The sequence below is a fragment of the Halichoeres trimaculatus genome, unplaced genomic scaffold (genome assembly GCF_033239565.1).
Source record: "Halichoeres trimaculatus isolate MK-OKI-2021-1 unplaced genomic scaffold, fHalTri1.1 fHalTri1_scaffold_3, whole genome shotgun sequence".
Taxonomy (NCBI): Eukaryota; Metazoa; Chordata; class Actinopteri; order Labriformes; family Labridae; genus Halichoeres; species Halichoeres trimaculatus.
Window position 1 is genome coordinate 20393601 of NW_027437181.1, and position 19446 is coordinate 20413046.

The 19446-nt window shown below is 40.4% G+C and overlaps 1 protein-coding gene across 1 annotated transcript; it reads left to right on the top strand.

Moving 5' to 3' along the window:
- On the top strand, nt 1-5910 carry cmtr2 (cap methyltransferase 2). The gene is made up of 3 exons (XM_074667330.1): nt 1-56; nt 2112-3371; nt 3613-5910. The coding sequence occupies exons 2-3, from the start codon at nt 2121-2123 to the stop codon at nt 4657-4659; spliced, it is 2298 nt and encodes a 765-aa protein (XP_074523431.1). The 5' UTR covers nt 1-56; nt 2112-2120; the 3' UTR covers nt 4660-5910.
- The last annotated feature ends 13536 nt before the right edge of the window (nt 5911-19446 follow it).

Genomic DNA, 19446 nt, shown 5'->3' on the forward strand with positions numbered 1-19446 from the left:
CGGTCACATGACCGCATGGTTCCGCTTCCTGACTGCAGCTCGGAAGCTACAGAACGGTGAGTTTTGAAGCTTTTCAGAGGGCTTGAGATTCTCATGTCGACAGGGAGCCCTTCAGACTGAATGCACTGACAGAGACGTGTTTTGAAGCTCTCACTGACTGTACATCGGGTGTTGAAGAATTTGTGGGATTTAATTTTAAAGAGAGCACAGCGCGTCAGAAAGCGAATATTTTAGCCCAAGCTGAGGATGAACTTTATGTTGTTCTTAAAGTTTGGATTTTTCTCAAAGTCTAGCATGTCGTCACCTACACATGTCTAACTTTAAAGCTATGGATGTAAAGTTCACTTTTATGGATCCTACATACACACACCTGTGACTCTGTTTCAGACTCCACCAGTAGCAACATTTGTTGCAGGAAATACTGTTTGTCCCACAGTACACATCATGTTGTTTATGCAGCCTATTATGATGTAGGAATTCCCGCTTGCCAGAATTATCATATCACATGCTTTTACAATAAAGTTAGGTAAACCCTTTGGAATTACCTGGATTTCTGCATGAATTGTTCATAAAACGTGTACTGATTATCATCAGAGTCGCATAGATTAAAACAATCAGCTTTAACTAGAACCTGCCAACCTGAAGTCCAATCGATTATCCAAGATTGGATGAGTTGGTTAAAGCTGCCTACCCTATAAAAAAACCTTCTGTGCCTGTGTGCTGTGCTTTTTTTCTCCACTTACAGTGTTGTGTGTTCCCTCCAAACAACTCGACTTTAATTTCATCTGTCCTCAAAATATTTTGGCAGTAGTGCTGTGAGACATCCACGTAATTCCAAAGGGTTCACATACTTTTCCTTGCAACTGTACCTATTTTAACGCTACTAGTTGTATTACTAGTGTTCCTTGCTTGTCTACTTGGAGATCGATTTATTTCTCTTAATTCTCGTTATCATGTTTTTAGTCAGATTTATGTAAACAGCAGTTTAGCTCTTTCCAGACAGCACAGAACAGACGTCTTTCATACACTTAAGCCTGGCTTAACAATATGATTTATGAGACATAATTGATCAGTGTGTTGCCATTAGCTTTATACTGTACAGTATGTCTCCATTCATCAGTAAGTCTCAGCAAAGTAATCAAGAAATGACCCAGAAATACGTCCTCCTGCCTACTGTTGTCATCTAAATCATGTGCACATGAGCAGAGGATCAGGTCTGGGGTTAATTTGATTCTGACTATAAATTATTTATGTGTCACATGTAAGTAATTGTCTAATAATTTTTGAAAGAGCTAAAATCTATTTTCAGCCCATCATGATAGTGTCCTTTGGCCTGAAAAGAATCATATGATCATAGATAGACCCCAGTATATCACTGTGTCAACTATAGCAAACAAAAACAGCTCCACACTTTGCGAAGCTAAAATTTCTTATAAATTTTCCCGGAAAAAGTTTAAGTACCATTAACATTTTATCATACACAATTTGGTCATGTTTTCATCTCTGTAAATGAAAATATTGCCTTTACTTTAACTTTTGCACTCTCTGGTAATCATTTATGGAAATTTCTGCACTCATTTTTCACTGTTTAAACAGTTCATGTGGATTATTTCTTGAATTTTTACAATTATGTGATTATGAGTGCATTTTAAATGATCTGTTAAAAGACTTAAAATGATAAAAAGTGGACTTTAATGATAAAAGTTTGTCTTTTCTCTTAGGTGATGAAGTTTGAAACACTAAAATAAGCTTCTTCATCAAGTCTACAACCCTCTCTCTTGTTGTGGTCATTGTGAATGTTAAGTTATACTCATAGACTGTTTAATAAATGGACGTAGTCTCCACAATGCCACCTGAAACTGTGGTTCTGAAACGGTCGTATTAAAAGTGGGGTAGCTTTGAGTCCCACACTAACAGCTATAGGGCGCCCTTCAGTCACGTAAGCTGAGCTGTGCCACTGATTGGGCGAACTTTTGAACCTGATATCTTCTAAACTGCAGAGTCAGACAGAGAAAGGGGTGCGTACTGTACATGTATACATGTGAGGGAAACTGATGATGCAGACGTGTGTTTTTTAATTTTTGACCTCTCTTGTTTTCTTTCTTTAACAGGTGAGGAGGATGAGCTCAGGAAACAGGACAAGAAGGAAAGCCGGCAAGCATCAGAATGTCAGCAACATGGTGGCCTTGGACCAGGAAACACAAAATGAGATCCAAAGTCTTTTTAGTAAAGTTAAAACGTATGTAAAACCGTCCGATGGGGAGTGGTGCATCCCTGACCCATGTGCTGCTCTCAGCCACTCTGTTGAGGAGCACTCAAGGCTGCAGGATCTAAAGGTGTCGCTAAATACTGTGAAGAACCAGCTTAGTGACAAAAATGTTCAGGTCTGGCATCAGCACACCAACTCCACAAATCGAGCTGGGAAGGTGATCACCACAGTGCGCTCTGCTGCCGGTGCTGAGATCTGCACCCAGGCCTGGTGTAAGTTTTATGAGATCCTGGGAACCTTTGATCTTCTTCCAGAGGAGGCTCTCCAAAATGGAGAGCTAAATACAGTCCACCTGTGTGAAGCTCCAGGGGCCTTTATAACCTCTCTGAACCACTACCTGAAAACCAGCGAGTCCACTCGCTACTGTGACTGGACCTGGGCAGCCAACACTCTCAATCCATACCATGAGGCCAACGGCGGGAGCACCACCATTGCAGATGATCGGTTGATTGCCAACACACTGCCTTGGTGGTTCTTTGGCTCAGATAACACAGGGAACATCATGATACAGAAACATCTGCTGGAGCTGCAGGCATTTGTGGCAAACATGCGCAGAGTGGATTTGGTGACAGCAGATGGAAGTTTTGACTGTCAGGAGAACCCAGATGAGCAGGAGGCGCTGGTTGCATCCCTGCATTACAGCGAGGTCACAGCTGCACTCCTGCTTCTCAGCCCTGGTGGCTCCTTTGTGCTGAAAATGTTCACTATGTATGAACATTCCTCTGTCTGCCTGCTTTACCTGTTAAACTGCTGCTTCCGCTCTGTTAACGTCTTCAAACCTGCCACCAGCAAGGCAGGCAACTCTGAGGTTTATGTTGTGTGTCTGAACTATGATGCCAAGGAGGCAGTCAGGCCCCTGCTCTCAAAACTGATACGAAACTACGGACCACATATGGCTGACAGAGAGGCACTTTTCCCAAAGTCACATGTCCCAGAGTCTTTCCTAAAACAGCACGAAGATGTGTGCTTGTACTTCCACACACTGCAGGTGGAGACAATCACAGAAAATCTGCAGCTGTTTAAAGGAATGAGCCCTGAGTATAGGCAGCACCTGGATTACATCAGGGATTGTACAGCTCAGGGATACCTGCAGCGTTTTCAGGTATGATATTCGTAGACACTTAAATTATAGTGTTATTCAACCTCAGAGTTTGACTTAGGCTTTGAAACAGCATCTGACAGAACCAGTGTAATCAGAGGTCCATAAGCTGTTTGAGAGTTTTTGATAATGTCATAAACTCTTCATTAATGTAAAGAAAATATCAACACTATGCATGATTTTGTGTTTTGGATAAACCTTTTTTTTTGTTTGTTTGTAATCAACTGTTGGTCTCTGTGTACAGGTGAGCTTCCTCCCCCGGAGTCGGTGGATCTCTCGCAACACTGTGAGTCCCGCCTGCTGCAGTGTCTCAGCAGGCCGACCTCTGGGACAGAAGAAGCAAACAGGCTCCTTCAATGAGCGTAGGGAATTACAGACTCTTGGCTGGAGGGAACGTATTGAGAGGGGTTGCCATGCCACAGAGGTAAAGAGACACCGCACCAAGGCTGGTGTGAGTGGCTGTGTGCTGGAGGGACCCCTGACTGAGAGTCAGGTGGATTCATGGTATGTTATCGTTGGGGCTGCACTGGCAGCAGTCAGAAACTCTCCAGTCTGTGATGGAGGATTGCTAAACCACCTGAATGAAGCCCTGATGAATGCAGAAATAGACTGGACTCGCACTCTGCCATGTGACTCTTGCAGTGTGGTTTCTGCTTCCTCCATTTTATCTGAAGTCGCACGTCTCTCTGTTTTTACGCAGAACAGTGAAAAGAACAAAAAGAAGAAGCATTGTCTGGTGTTTGGCAGCCCTACAGTGTGGGGTGCCTGTGAAAATCTTGGGGATTTGGTCTTAACATTTTCTGCAGAGCCCTCTCTTCCTCAAAACATCCTGCTGCACGATGGAGAGCCGCTTTACCAGCAGCAGCTCGTCGCTTGTGTTGTGCTCTCCCTGCAGACCCTGAACTCTGGGGATGCTCTGTTGCTGCCTGTGTTTTCTGCGCTCACCCGTGTTACGGCATCTGTTGTGCTCTGCCTGCATGTATGTTTTCAGTCAGTTACCTTCAGGTGTCCTCCAACCTCAGGCGTGGCTGGGACTGTTCTGATGTGTGTAGGCTTCTGCCCTGAAACGGCTGCTCAGATACTTCCTGTTCTCACTGAAGTCCATGGATGCATGGGTCAATTGTTAAGAGGGGACGTGGACTCAGGTGAAAACCTGCAGTCTGGGCTCGACAGACAGGTGCTCCAGTTTGTTCCCATGGAGGAACTGCTCTCAGGAGGGCTTCCTGAGTTCCTTTGGGCCATGAACTCTGAAATCATTCAGCAGAGGCTCCATTCTCTTATGCAGTCATAGTGCAGTGACGTTTGATTTAAGACTCTTAAACCGCACAAGCATCCAGCAGTTGGTGGCAGTTATTTTGATACTTAACAGTTGTATGCTAACTTAGATTTGCACACATTTTTTCTCCTTTTTTTCAATGAACACAATCTTAGTTCAGGTCAGACCTGATGCCTTCACCACCTATAGGTGGTGTTTTATAGGTTTTAGACACCATCAGTGATAACTCAAGTGACATCACTTGAGACGATTATGATTTACAGCAGCGCCCTCTTGAGCAACAAGATGTCAGTCAAGTGAAACGATGCAGGGGTGGTTTAAAGAAAGATGATTTTTGGTTCAGTTGGGTTAGTCCAGATGGTGAACACTATCCAAAAAAATATCTGAGGCATTTATACAACGCTGAAAGTAAAGTTATCAGACCATTCAGACTATTGAAACCTCAGTTTATAACATTGGCTATTTTATGTGCCACTCCACATATCAGTATCTGCACCTGTGTTGGCAGAAAAGTAAGAGGTTATACAACAAAAGTTTCAAAATTATGTTATTTACTTAGTTTGATTAACAGGCCTACCAGCTTGTGTTGATTTAGGTAATTACTCAGCATTAAAGCATTAAAACGAAGAGACATTGTTGGCAGCTAACGTTACCTTATAGACAAAAAACACATTTAAACCTAAAAATGTTTCTCTGAAAGAGGTGCACAAATCTGTGAAGATCAAACAGAAAACAGACTGATGACAAACTTTCGGTGCATGAAAATGCAAATCACTCTCAGTGCTTGATCAACAGAAGTCATCCATGACTAAACTCACTGAGGATTTTGAGGAGGCTGCATAAACAACAGTGGAGCCCTGAGCACCAAACCTCCTGTCAGTCACAGATGGTTTGTGTTAAAACCCTCATCACAGAGACCCTGGAGTTTTATCCTGAAGTGCCTGTTTTATAGACATATTATTCAATGTCTGGATGTTTGGGATCTTGTTATGTGTTTGCAGCTAATATCCAACTTACTGGGCAGCAGATGACTTCTTTTTTCCTTTATTTGTCTCCAACCTGTTTATGAAATGACAGATAAGCCTGGCACTGATATGTTGTATGCTACTTAAGCATGGAGGGGGGAAACAGCTGCAATCACATATGAGATTCAAAAAAAGTAAGCAGTTCTGTTTTTATTTACTTTGTCTTTGGTTGTTTTAATATCACTACAGTGTGATCATGGAGTTTATTTTCTTACAAAATCAATAAAACTATATTATGACTACTGACACAAAGTCTTGAGGTTTTTGTTTCATGACGATACTGTAAATGTCACCTTATTTCCTCTTTACTGTCTCAGAAACTTAAGGTTGTGGTAAAGCTGGTGAAAACTGAGTTGACTGTAAAATGATCCCTCTCCGTTTTTATTCATTTGTAGTCTGAGACATGCGACTGTTCTCTCGGGCAGATGTTATCCTACTGTATGATACCCATCTTTGTGCACACAGTTGATCTGCACTTGCCTGCTCCTAGTGTACACAGTGGATGGGGCTGACGCCAAGTCCTTATAAACTGTCAATATTTAGACAAAGATCTCTAGCTCCAGCACAAAATAAAACAAAAAACAAAAAAGGCTAGTTTAAAGGCTGACTAAATTCAGGATATCATGGGTTGCACATTTAGTATGCTATGTGTGTGCTAAACATTAAACCTACCTGAAAATAATACAAACTACTGTCCAATATTCTCAGTGTTAAACAGAGTCAGTAGTAGTCGTATAAACTTAGCACAGAAATAAGGAAGCTTGTGTTTGGTAGATTATTTCCTTGTTGGAAAAAGGAAAGTGCATTTTGTGATGAGGAGCAGAGCTGAGTATGAGGGTTGCAACCCATGAAGAATTTGCACTTCTCTGCCAATGCTGTACAGCTTTTTCTGCTATTGAGTCTTGTTTGATGTTGTTCGGTGGGCTGGATGATTGAAGTCAGAAGAAATAAGATGTATCTGTAATTTAACGTCTTGTTAATTTGATAAACAGGAACCCTCAATGGTGTGGGTTAACCACGGGCAGCTGTAAAAGCCTGGCTTCTCCTCCTCATGCTGGTCAGCAGCCTGCTTACACACTGCTGTGGGATGTTATCCCAAGCTTCAACCAACATTTGACACTAGTCACCCAACGTGGGTGTGTTGGTCACTCTGGCATGAACAGTAGGGGTGGGGGATACTGGGAATGTTGGTATCGATCAAGTAAATACAGGGGTAGTATCACTGATACTGATACCGATACCCAGGGGCGAATTTAGTCGTTTGGGGGCCCAAGGCAAACCCAGTCATTGGGGCCCTCCATGTCCTTGTAACTCATCTTCCTCAGAGCTAGACTGGCCTTCCCTGGGTCCACTGTCTCTTTTCGAGAATCAAGGCATGAGACAGTGCTAATTTTGTACATGGTAACTTCATGCAACTAAATGCATTTCCTCAAGTTCTGTACTTTAGTTTGATTTTGAAAAAAGTGAATACATAATTTAGTCCACTTTGTCCTGGATTTGAAATCTTTTATGGTCAATTGACAGCTTATTTGTCCCACCGTGGGGAATTTACAGAGTAACAGTAACAAACAAGAAAGTATGTAGTGACAAACATTACAATAGGTAAATATTGAAAAAAAATAATTAAGTAAAGAAAAAATATGTAAATATCAAGCACAACATAAAACTGGAAGAAAATCTACTGAAGGAGGTGATATTTACAGTTACCATACTTCTTTGGTACTATTATTATTATTTTAAAGTTAATGTATTTTTATTTGACCTCCTGTCCAGTGAGTTATGTATCCAAAAAAGAGATTTTGTACAATAATGTTTATCACCAACTCAAAAAGTTTGATTTTGAGAAAATTATCCTGTTTCCTGGGCTAGATAAATTCCTTAAAATCCTTAAAGTCTTATATGATCATCTCAGATCTCAGAACAACATTGTTTTTATTTCCGACTTGGTTGAAAATAAGAAAAAAATGGGAAAAAAATGTTTTTTACCACTTTCTTCCTGAATCAAATTTTCAGATGTGCTGTAACATGGAATAGCCCATTGAATAAGAATGGAGGGAGAGTACCCAAAATGATCATTAAAGATTAAGCCATTTGATGTATTTTGAAGCATGTGAAGTAAGATTTAGAAAGAAGAAATGCTTTCAATTGAAGAGAACTTCATAAATCAGTTTTTAAGAAGATGCTTTGGGGGCCCCTGGGAATCTTGGGGCCCCTGGCAACTGCCTGTGTTTGCCTGATTGTAGCTACGCCCCTGCGGATACCTATACTTTGTACATGAAATGTAATGATCATTGAATAATTTTGTGATTTTGCCTTGAGTTGGTTGATTTTTAATTATGATTATGGTAAAACACAACACAAGGATTTTAGGCAATAAAAATGCTTTTTATTAACTAACCCCAACACTAGAACAAAATATTAACTGTATAAAAGTAATAAAATAATTATTCTACCACCACAATTGTTTTAAGAAAAAAAATCACAAGTGCAAAATAACAAAAAGGTCCCTCCCATTTGCACAGAGAAGCGGCAGATGGAGGAAAGTGAAGTAAATTGCTGGACGATCTCATCACGCTAGTATCGATCCGATACCAATACTCATCTTGGTATCGATAAGATCGATATTTAAATCAATACATCCACCCCTAGTTAACAGCACACCCAAGCTGATCTCAGAGGGCAGAAATCAGGACTGCTGGCAGGCTGAGCACTCCTAAATTCTTGAGGTAGTCTGTGTGAAACCCTGCACTCAGGGGGAAGTGATGTCATTTTGGAGTCCCAGGCTGTGGAGAAATGGGATTGCCACTGGATGCACAATCTTATCTCGATACCTCTACACTGACTGGCTAGACTGCCTCCAATGATCACAAGCCCTGTTTGTCCAGTGAGGCAGAAGCCAACCCACATCATCACACTACACATGATGCCGCATCTTGATTTTGCAGAGCACCAGCTTGAAGTTGATTATCCCACAGGCCCTAACCTGATCAGCGAGACGTGGTCTGACAATTCTACTTACCGAGCAGGACCCACGCTCACAGGTGCTGCCAATCAGGTGTTAATCAGGCAGCTGGTTGTCAGCGCTAGCCCGAAGCAACAGCAGAATAAGCTGTTTGGCTTCTGCAGAGAAGATTTGACAAATTTTTCATGGTCAGAGCACACATACTCAGCTCAGTGGCTTGTCCTACAAATGCATGCTTTTTGTGAATGTGGCTGTTGAAAGGGAAATAAACCAAATTTCCAACAGTAAAAGATTCATTGCCAAGAGGCATTGTAACAACTAAGAAATAATCCACCAAACACATACTGTATTACTTTTTGTGCTAGGTTTAGACGAATTTGAACCAAATTTTGATGTACTTTCTTGAACAACAACATAGACTTTCTTTTAGTTAAATCAAACAAAGGCTGAAACCAGTCTCAAAACTGGAGGCTGGGCTCATTTTTAAAAAAAATTTCAAGTCAAAACACAAAAACAGGATCCATGTAAATAGAAAAATAATAATAAGAATTTATTTGAAAGAGGAATGAATGACTCCTATCTGTGCTTGTTTAGTTGTTGCACCTCTAAGAAAAGTTAGTGTTTCAATCCAAAGTAATATAATCTTAACTGACCAAAGTTTACATCTTAAGTTCTATTTTGTCTGTATAAACCTCTGGGGCATTGCTCTAATGATACTTTGGATGAAGTTGAAAATAGGATCCAAGACACAAGTAAACCCCTATTTAACCCTTGTTACTGCAGCAACAGCGTCACACATGTAACACAGAGAAATCAGATTCATTTTTTATCTATATATTGCTGAAAATGTTTTGATAGAGAAAGGTGTTTTTGTCGTAGTTGGTGTGAGTCAGTGTGAGTGTGCGTGTGTGTGTGGGTGTGTGTGGGGGATCAGGTGATTTAGTTTGTATCCCACACCAGAAATGTAATCTCTCTACAGTGCTATACAATATGCTTCTGTCACCATCCTGTCCTTTCCAAATATGAAAGGAACACACACACACACACACACACACACACACACACACACACACACACACACACACACACACACACACACACACACACACACACACACACACACAAAGCTATATTTGTGTCTGCAGCTGATGCTAACTGTAGTACAATCTCTGAGGATGAGGTGATCAGAGGGTGAACTTGTGAACTCTGCTGAGAACTCAGTTTGACTTTATTCAGGGTGAAAACAAAACTGATTTTCTTGACTGTCATGAAGTCAAAGTTAATCTCATCTTTGTAAAGGTCAGAGAGATACAATAATGCTTAGTGTTAACACTGTACGTGTGAAATTAAGGAAAGGTTTGCACATTGTTTGAATCTTTTAACGAGAAAATAGAATATCACACACCAATTAAAGATGTTTATGTAGACAGTATATTCTGTAAAAGGAAATACTGAATCAGATTCACATGGAAAATAATGAAGCTTCTGACAAGCAGCAAATTAATGAACAACGCTGTACAGCACTGCAGTGAATGTGACAGAATGCATTCAAGCTTGAAACCAGCCATGATTTTAGCTGATGTAAATACTGTTTCATAATGTTTTTTTTTTGTTTCACATCACTGCTGAGTGAAGCTTCGCCACATGTCTCTGCTGTCTACAGAGAAAAGATGGTGACAGATCAGGTGAAGTGAAACCCTCGTTATGTAACAAACATAATGCAGCAGGAACAAACTTGTGAGGAGAGTTGTCTTCCCTGCAGAACAGAGTTTGTGTTCACCGGAGGAATTCAGTGATCACATCTTCAGAGAGGCTGTCCTTTTTGTTCGTCTCACTTTATCACTGCAGTCAGGTTTAGAGAAACATAATATATATTTCCCAAGTCAGGGTACCAAACAGTCGTAAAAACCATCACCAGCAGTAAAGACCTTATAACCAAACAAGCCAGATGTTTCACACATCTGTGTAAGGGTGTATACCCATCTATTAACTAATCCAGGGTGATTTTAGTTAAACACTAATCAAACTTTGTCAGGATCAAGCCTTGAATCTGTTTGACATGAGATTAGATCCATAGCACATTTATGTAGGTGTAACTGGGTCAAATATGTTTCTTCCTCACAGTTCTTTTTGATGTAAGTGCACAAAATATGTTACATAAGTCTTTAAAGTGAAATGGTATTTGAAGATTTTGATGTGCACACAAGCTGTGGATGTCTTCTTCCATGGTTTTCCCACATATTTCACCCAGCCCACAAGTTGTTATTGAATTCTTAAAAGTGTATTTTTGTTATTTGCAGTGTTTTACTATCTGTGAACACATTGATTTGATTCACACATCATATGTCATATTAAAACCTTTGTGCTAATTTATTTGCTGTGTCTTTATTGGTGCAGGAGCTGAAGCAGGCTAGAATGTTTGTGAGTATGTTTCTGGCTGCTCCAGCCCCAGTGATCTGAATGTCTGTCCACTGCCTCTTCTTAGAGGGGACATATCATGCTTGTTTCTCCTTTTCACTATGCCAGACTAGGATGCCTGTAAAGCATTTCTGCCCTCAGTACAAGTCATTTAGTTCCTTCATTGCCCCACAATAGCGTTCTCAATATCCTCATTTTAGGCCATTCTGAAAATCTTGTTGAAACGCTCCGTTTCGAGAATGACCTCCAGTAACCTCGCAACGTCACAGCCCTTTGTGCTCTGATTGGTCAGTTCTTTCAGAGGAGCGGAGGGGGTAGAGCCAGGGGGCGGTTTTTGCAGCATGGCAGTATTTACAAAATCGCCACATCAAATGGAGCAGACGGAGCGAGTTTGCTGTTTGCCAAAACTTCAACGTAAGGCATTGATAGCACTAATAAAATGGCAGAGTGTAGGATACGTCCTTTTGTATTGGACCCCGAGTCAGACCCGGACGGTTCTGCAGCTCAGGAGGAAGAAAATCCACCTCGACACAGATTATCTCAGGACGCTTCAGTGTGGTGAGTCAAACCGGTACTGTAACATGTATAGTTTATCCCTCGGTGGTGGTTGTGTGACTAACTGACTTCACAGAGGAGGAGCTGCTTTATCAGATTACGCAATAAAAAGAAAGGATCCTTGTGTCGTCATGAAGGGCGAAATCTCGAAGCCAAATGTCAATGACCTATTTTCAGAGGCATCATATCTCGTTCTAGGATATCAGAAAAAATACAATATCTAATTTTTTGAAAATTCAGGGGGGTGAAAGGTCTTGTTTTCAACTTTATTATTTTGTATTAAATCACTGATAAGCGTGATATATCTCCTTTAAATGAAATACCGAAAAAAACACTACCTTGAGTGGACCAAAACTTTTGCGCAGACACAAACAACCCCAAAGGAGATAACTCTGACCCTGACACTGCTGTTGATGTTCACATTACTAGTTAGCTTTGAATTGTTTCACAGCCAATTAATGTACCCCAGTGATGGCACCACCATTATATAAGCAGATACGTACAAATCCAATAAGGTTCCCAGAGTTGAATGTTGGAGTACCAAAGCATAAACATGGAGAACACGGCAAACATCATACCTGCCAAGCCTGCACTGACACTGTGTTGTAAGTGTTGTATTTTGCCCAAGGCTCTGTTGTGCTAATTTAATGCATCATAGAGCCACTACAATGGCTGTAAACCTAACGATGAAAGATTTATACAAATTAATGCTCCATGGAACGATCATAGTTTAACCGAGTGCAGAAACACAGAAAACAGCAGCTCAAAGAATAAAATGCACGATGGACGTGCCGGCATCACTGAGACGGAGTAAGTAATCAGAAAATGACAAAGACATATGAAAACTAAATACATGAGGAGCTTTGAAGAGTAGAGAGATTTTCTTTTGTGCAAGAAGAAAGAAAGTCATAGGATAAATGTGAGGGATGACAGTAATGTTTCAGCTTCAGCAAGATGAAGAATAGAGAAGAAATCAACACACCACTAAACAATCACAGCAAACATCTGCTCTCTGTCACAGCGACGCTGCAGCGATGCAAACAAGTCTCTCACTCTCCTCCTGCAGCTGCTGCCTGACAAAAAATGTCTTTGTGTCCCTTATAGATGAAAGATGGATCCTCAGCAAAACAAGGAGAAAAGGGCTCAATCTCTAAACTAGAAGAAGATAAATGAGCCACAAAACACCTGGTGTTGGAGAGACACAGGATATTTGTACAGTTTAAACACGGGATACCAACAGATAAAAACATAATAACCCAAGAGAGCGCTGGGGAAGTTACTGTCAAAGTCGAGGGCTTTTAAAATTTACTGCCCAGAATAAAGCCTTCTGAGCTCTGCTGAACAGTCACTGATAGGGAAGAAGCTCAGCTTTTTTTCTGCAGCATTAGAAGAAAACTGGAAATAGAAAAGACGAGGAGAACCAGAGATAAGAAAAAAAAATAGACCCGCAAAGATGTAATCCTGCCGAGTGTTGACTCAAATTATATCTAAAAAGATAAAAATATTTCCATTTATAGACTGTTGGTACTGCAGCTCATGTTTGAAGTGGCAGGATCTACTGTACAGTGATATCTTAATCCTCTAGTACAGAAGAGGATATGTAGTCGTAGAATGTGTGGCAGCGAGGTATTAATTAATGTCACTTCTATTTGTGTTAAAGTGATTGTTGGACATGAGGCTGTGGATGGTTTAGGTGACTGTGGGGAGAAATTAAAACCTCATCACAGGAGAAAAGAAGGATTTGGGATCACAAATCTTTCACCATGGCAGCTGTTTTCCACCTATAAACAACGACAACCAATTAACCTCTGACACCTGGCCAGAATTGGAGTGTCAATGCTTGTCGATTCCTGGAAATATAGCAGTTTAATTCCTGTTCTAATGGCTGCTTTTATGGATGGAGTATGTAAATCATGTTCGATAGTGTGAGATTTATTACAAAAGCACTGCAGTGTTTGCTCGTGTCTTCTTAAAATGCTAATCAGTTTGACTCTCGTGTCTGGCCCTCCTGCTTCTTTTCTGATGGTTGTGCGAGAAGAGGACATGTGGGGAGGGGGAACACACAACCTCTGTACAACATGAACTGCACATGTCTTTAAAGCTTCATCACATTTACTACATGACTCAGTCCCTTCAGGAGTGTTGGGTAGTGCCGAGGTAAAGGACTTCACAGTACAGTTACATAGCGCTACGGTTTGAAACTTGACATCAAGCAAACGTTTTAACAGCCGGCTATATGTTGGCCCAGTGCTCCGACATATCTGTAGGCTAACATGACAACAAGTAAACACTGTCAGTTTGTATGTAGTTTAGTTGCTGTTTAGTTGTCGCTATGTCCTGCCAGTCATCTACCAAGCAGAGCTAACGTAACCTCACTCTTCATTTTATTGATAGACTCTCAAGTTTGAACAGACCACTGCAGAATAACTGCTGACTGTGGGTTGGAATGAACATTATCACAAACAGTGTTATAGAGTGATACAGCCCGAGCTGAAGGCTAATTAGCCTTTAGCTGGGACTGTATCTGTCACCTGTTTAGCTTTCTTCTGCTCTTCTGCCCTTTTTCTGTCTGACATTTTGGCTCCTGTGGCCACCATCACTACAAAATTAATCACAGAATTCACTTTTAGCTGAGAAAAACACAGGTCTCTGTGTTTTATCTCTTCTCACTTCTAAACTTTGTCAGCTAAGGTTGGCACCTAGATATGCCATGAAACAGTCCGGTCCTGGATGCCCCGACCTGGAAGCTAAGAAGTAGCAATTTAAAATAACTTGTAACCAGCAATATTGGGGCTGATAATCTCATTATAAAGTGTGGATTACGATCAGGTATATATCTAGAAGGGAGACTTTTTCAAGATCACTTTCAAACTCCTCACACTCCTCCTCCTTTAAAGGGCGAGTTTTTTTTTTTTTTTTTTTTTTTTTAAGAACTGATCAGCACTTTTTCCCCACTTGAGTTTCTGAATGAGGATCTAAGTTGTGCTTTTGGCATTATTTCTCTAAGTTTTACACTCTAGATCAGCACTTCAAAACCAAGTGTTTCATCCATCTGTCCATCCATCCATCCATCCATCCATCCATCCATCCATCCATCCATCATCTTGACACTCAGAGGTTTATGGAAAGCCTGACACTCTCACAAACTGCTAAGGGCTTTAAGGACTCCCTGCTGAGGACAGACTCTTACTATGCATACGTAAACATGCACATCCATTGTCTTCACCACTTATCCTGTTTGGGGTTTCTGGAGGTACAGTCTATCCCAACTGACATTGGGTAACAGGTTCCCAGCCTATATTCAAGTCAATCATTTTCAAATTTTAGATTGTCCCCCATATAGCACCTTCTCTCTTCTATTTGCTGTATTAATGCATATTCATTGCATAATAGAAGAGGCACCTCCTTTAAATTTTTTATTGTTTAATCATCCAGTAAAAGGACATACCATGGGTGCAGTTTATACATTAGATCTTTAAAAAGGGTATCCAGAAGAATTTCTTAAGATAAATTTAATCCCCTTTTTTATATGTAGCCAATAAAATGAGCATCCAGAGGACATAAAAACAACTTTTAGCCAATGGAAGGGCATCCAGATGGCACTTTTTTTTTACATTCAGCTCACTGGAGTAGCATCCAGATAGCATTTTTTAAACTATCAATAATGTCTTTTCTTTAAAGACTACATAAAACTGACCTTCTCCATGAAATGAATCTTAGGTGTTCTTGGCATAGTAAAAGAAAGAGTTTTTCATTCACATAATTTATCTTCACTGATGCTTTGTCCATGTGTGGGACCTGGCATTGAACAAACCTCCAGATAATTCTCCAGTCTGCCTCCAGATATTTCACTTTTATCATCAGAAGAAAGCATCTCCCACTAATGAGCTCATGCAAATGTGAAAAATACAATATAATGATCATGGAAATGTAGCAGTGTGACAGGATGGCTTCGATAGATAGACGATGGAATCACTTAATGACCACCCCTAAACAAAAACATGTTTTTCTCAACAACACACTTTCCTTTGCTGTTTGTCTCTATTCATTGGTGACAAAGGCGGCATGTTACATAACCTGCGTCATCTCCTAAAGTCCAGCGATTTATCAATCAGAGCTTTAGTGTGAATAAAAGATGACTGTTTGATCTGTTTTTCACTGATGAGCTCTGGATCCTCAATCGAAATATGAAAGCTTGAATTTAGAGCAGATTGTTCTCCATAAGTGAATGGTTGGAGGGATTATTTTAACTCCATTGATGTTCACTGCAGAGCTACGTGAGATTTCAGCAGAACTGAAGGATTTTCATACCCCGCTATAATCCTCTGCTTAAGCATACTTTCAAGGACTGTTTGAAAACAGAAATGATTTGGCTGATGCAGCTTGAAGCAAAGACTCTGAAACTGGGTTGTTGTTTTCCACCCCTGATGTTATTAAGAGCTGACCTGAGTGTTACTGTCCCAGTGTTGTGGGTCAAACTCAGACTGATGGATAATAAAAATGTAAAAGCTGCATAATTAAACCAACACAATGCGTTTTTGTGAGGCAGTGTTTGTGTGTAACAAACAAATCTGTCATACTATACGGTGGATTTGTAAAAGAGACATCTCAGAGCTGACTAAAGAAACACTGCTGTCATCTTTATATGGCTACGGCTGACAGCATGAATCTTCAAGTTAGTCTTGTGTTATCTTTCTAAACTTTCTGAAAGTGTTGTGGTTTAGTTTCCATTTTTATTGAAATATTAGGAAAAATAGGGGTGAAAGTGTAAAAGTGATCTGGCTGAAAACTGTCAGCCTCTGCTGAGAGCCAGCAGCTTGCTCTCTGAGCTCATTTCATTCATGCTTCTCTGTCCAAAATAAAAACATGCTGCAGCCAAGCCTTCACATGTGAAGCTGCCAAAACACTGACTGTGAAGCTACTGAGTGTCTGCTGGGTCACAACAGAGTAGCAGCTGGATTATCCCCCATATGGTCTTTTTTTTTTAATTTGACTAATTTGCTTCATCACATGTGAGCAGCTGGTTTCATTGACTGCCATTTCTCATGCAGTTTGAACAACCACTGTTAAAAGCTTATCAACCACCTCTGTGTTTTGGTTGACCGTGCCAACACAAGTTGATTTCTTCACCTCTGGTACTGACCTGGTTTGCAGGGTGTTTCTGGCTTTGGTCAGACTGCCTTGGATAGAAATTGTCTGTGAAGAGACACACGATCAACAGATTCAGAAATGTCTGAACATGTATCACCAGCTTATCAAGCTTTAGCTAGATACCATATTTCATACAAAGCAAATACATTACAAAGTGCTTTAAAGCAGCTGAAAACAAAAAAAGTAGAAATAATGACAAGAAAGTGAACATTAAAAGAGCATGGATTAATAGAAAGAGACTGAAGCACACTCATATGTCAAGCTGTGGATAGATTAAAAGGTAATAGAAAAGGTAAATGTAGGGAGTTAAAGCACCAAAAATAAATAGTTGAATAATAAAAGATAAAGATTAAAAGATGGATTAAAAAACACAACAGCATCAAAATCTATAAACAACTTTAAAATGATTATATTGTAAAATCAAATATGAAAGCAACCCTGTATGTAAATGTTTTTAGCTAATGTTTTCAAAGTGTTAGTTCCAGCTCCTCTCAGATATCTTGTCTCAGAGCGTGATGGCTGTGAGCAGCATCACCAGATGTTTCTTGTTCTTCTCTGAGGAACAGCAAAAAGAGAAAAGCCAGAGGATCTGAATGGCCTCCAGGTTCTTAAATGAAAAACATCTCGGGGACGTGGTCAAAAACTCATAAAAGACTTTAAAATCAATAACAAAATAAAAGACAGCCAGTGTAGAGGCTTTCAGATCAATCTGATGTGAACTGTGCTTCTGGTCTTTGTCAGCACTAATGTTGCTCTATTCTAGATGAGTTTCAGACTTAACTTCACTACTCTCATTTTGTGGTTTTCCAAAGTAAAGGCTTTAAAGTATAAAAAGTTTTAATGTCTGTCTCCACACAGCTGGTTCCTTCAGTCAAAACACAAAACTCTTTTGTGGTCAAGGAGAAAACCCAGTGGCTGAGCATGGATAGGTGGATGTTGAATGCATATGCTCTACTCTGTCACTCCGGTGCATGGTCATCACTCTGGATTTGATATAGTTGTTTGTGGCACTGTGCCTGAGTCAATAGATACTTTGGAATGAGATATTAACAGCAAGAACATCTAAACTGGGATGCAGCTGCAAAACTCACTTTCTGAACATGTGGAGGGAAATATGTCTTAGATTTTATTATTCTCTACTTGAATTCAATCTAATGTACTCTGAAACTTTGGTGGAAGAGACAGTGGATAGAGGAGGAACAAAAACCAAACTGCTCTGAAGATGTTCAGACTATCATCCTTCATCATCTTTAACAGCCTCATCAGCATGAACTTCAGTTAGCTTAGCTGTTGTAGTTGCTGTTCCACCTCGTTCCACTGTTTGGCCTTTTTACGGTTTGATTGGTTAAATACTTAAAATTGTTCACAGGAGGAGACAGAGCACTCTTTCTCTTTCATTGAAGGATGTTGGCATTGGGATCCATCTATCTGTTAACACAAAAGGACACATGATGCCAATAGCTGTACTGTTTCATTTCTAACTCAAACATACCCACAGATTGTAAGGTTTATAAAAGAAAAAAAATACCACTACAGTTTCACAGTATTTACTGTAAGAAATAAGCTGTAGAAAAGAAAACACTGTTCACACTGTAAATACAGTTCACTGGCCTCTCCCTGGCTCTGCCTCTAGACTTTGCTTGAGGACACATCAATAGAGCGCTGTTCAACCCGCCGAATTGAATTGACTCAATAAAAGAGATTGCCGGGAGGACTGGGGACAGAGGGCACAAATCAGGCCCCTGGGACACTTGTTGTTGGCATTGGATATGTACACACACACACACACACACACACACACACACACACACGCACACACGCACACACACACACACACACACACACACACACACACACACACACACACACACACACACACACACACACACACACACACACACACAGCAGCCCTTTGAGGATACGTTTGCTCAGGTATGTACGCTGCATTTTTTATGTGTGTATGTGGGGGTACTGTTCCGCCTCAGCGCATTTGTTTATAGAGCGCTGTCAACACACAATGATTCATCACCGCCATGAGCTCCAGAGCTGAGACGTCTTTCCCCTGCATGTGTGTGATCCATGTTTGTCTGCTCAGATTCATGCTTTTCCTCCCAGAAAACACAGATGATGAAGAGCTGATGCAGGCTGGAGTGGGACATTTTCACCTGTGATAAAGAAGATTCAGGAGCCCCACAAGAACAATTTAGATGGACATGACAAGTTTGCACAGTAGACATTAACTACATTCTTCTGCCTCAAGTTTGAGTATTTAACCCAGTTTAATTTTTCTAAGACCTTGATGCTCCTGGAGAAGAAATCAGTCCAACACTAAAGCTAGTATCTCCTAGCTTAGGAGTAGTAAACAAATGTAAAAACTGTGAGAGGGGCATGCAGCACGTCTCTGCTCACAGGCTGACCTTGCAATAAACACTTTTGCCTTACGACTGTGGTTCACCTATTTCAGTAAAAGGTACAAAAAAATAGACGTTTACAACGTCACTTTTGTGAATTAGAAATGATCTGTGCTTTTAAATAAGCTGTGTGAGAGAAGTGATTTTGTCTTAAGATACACAGAAATCTCTACATAGCCTGTTTGAGTTTTGCGAACTACAATGGGTAGATTGAGAGTTGAAAGGGATCTAATAAAAGACCATTTTGGCAGCTATAGTAGCTTACTCTCTAGGGAAAAAG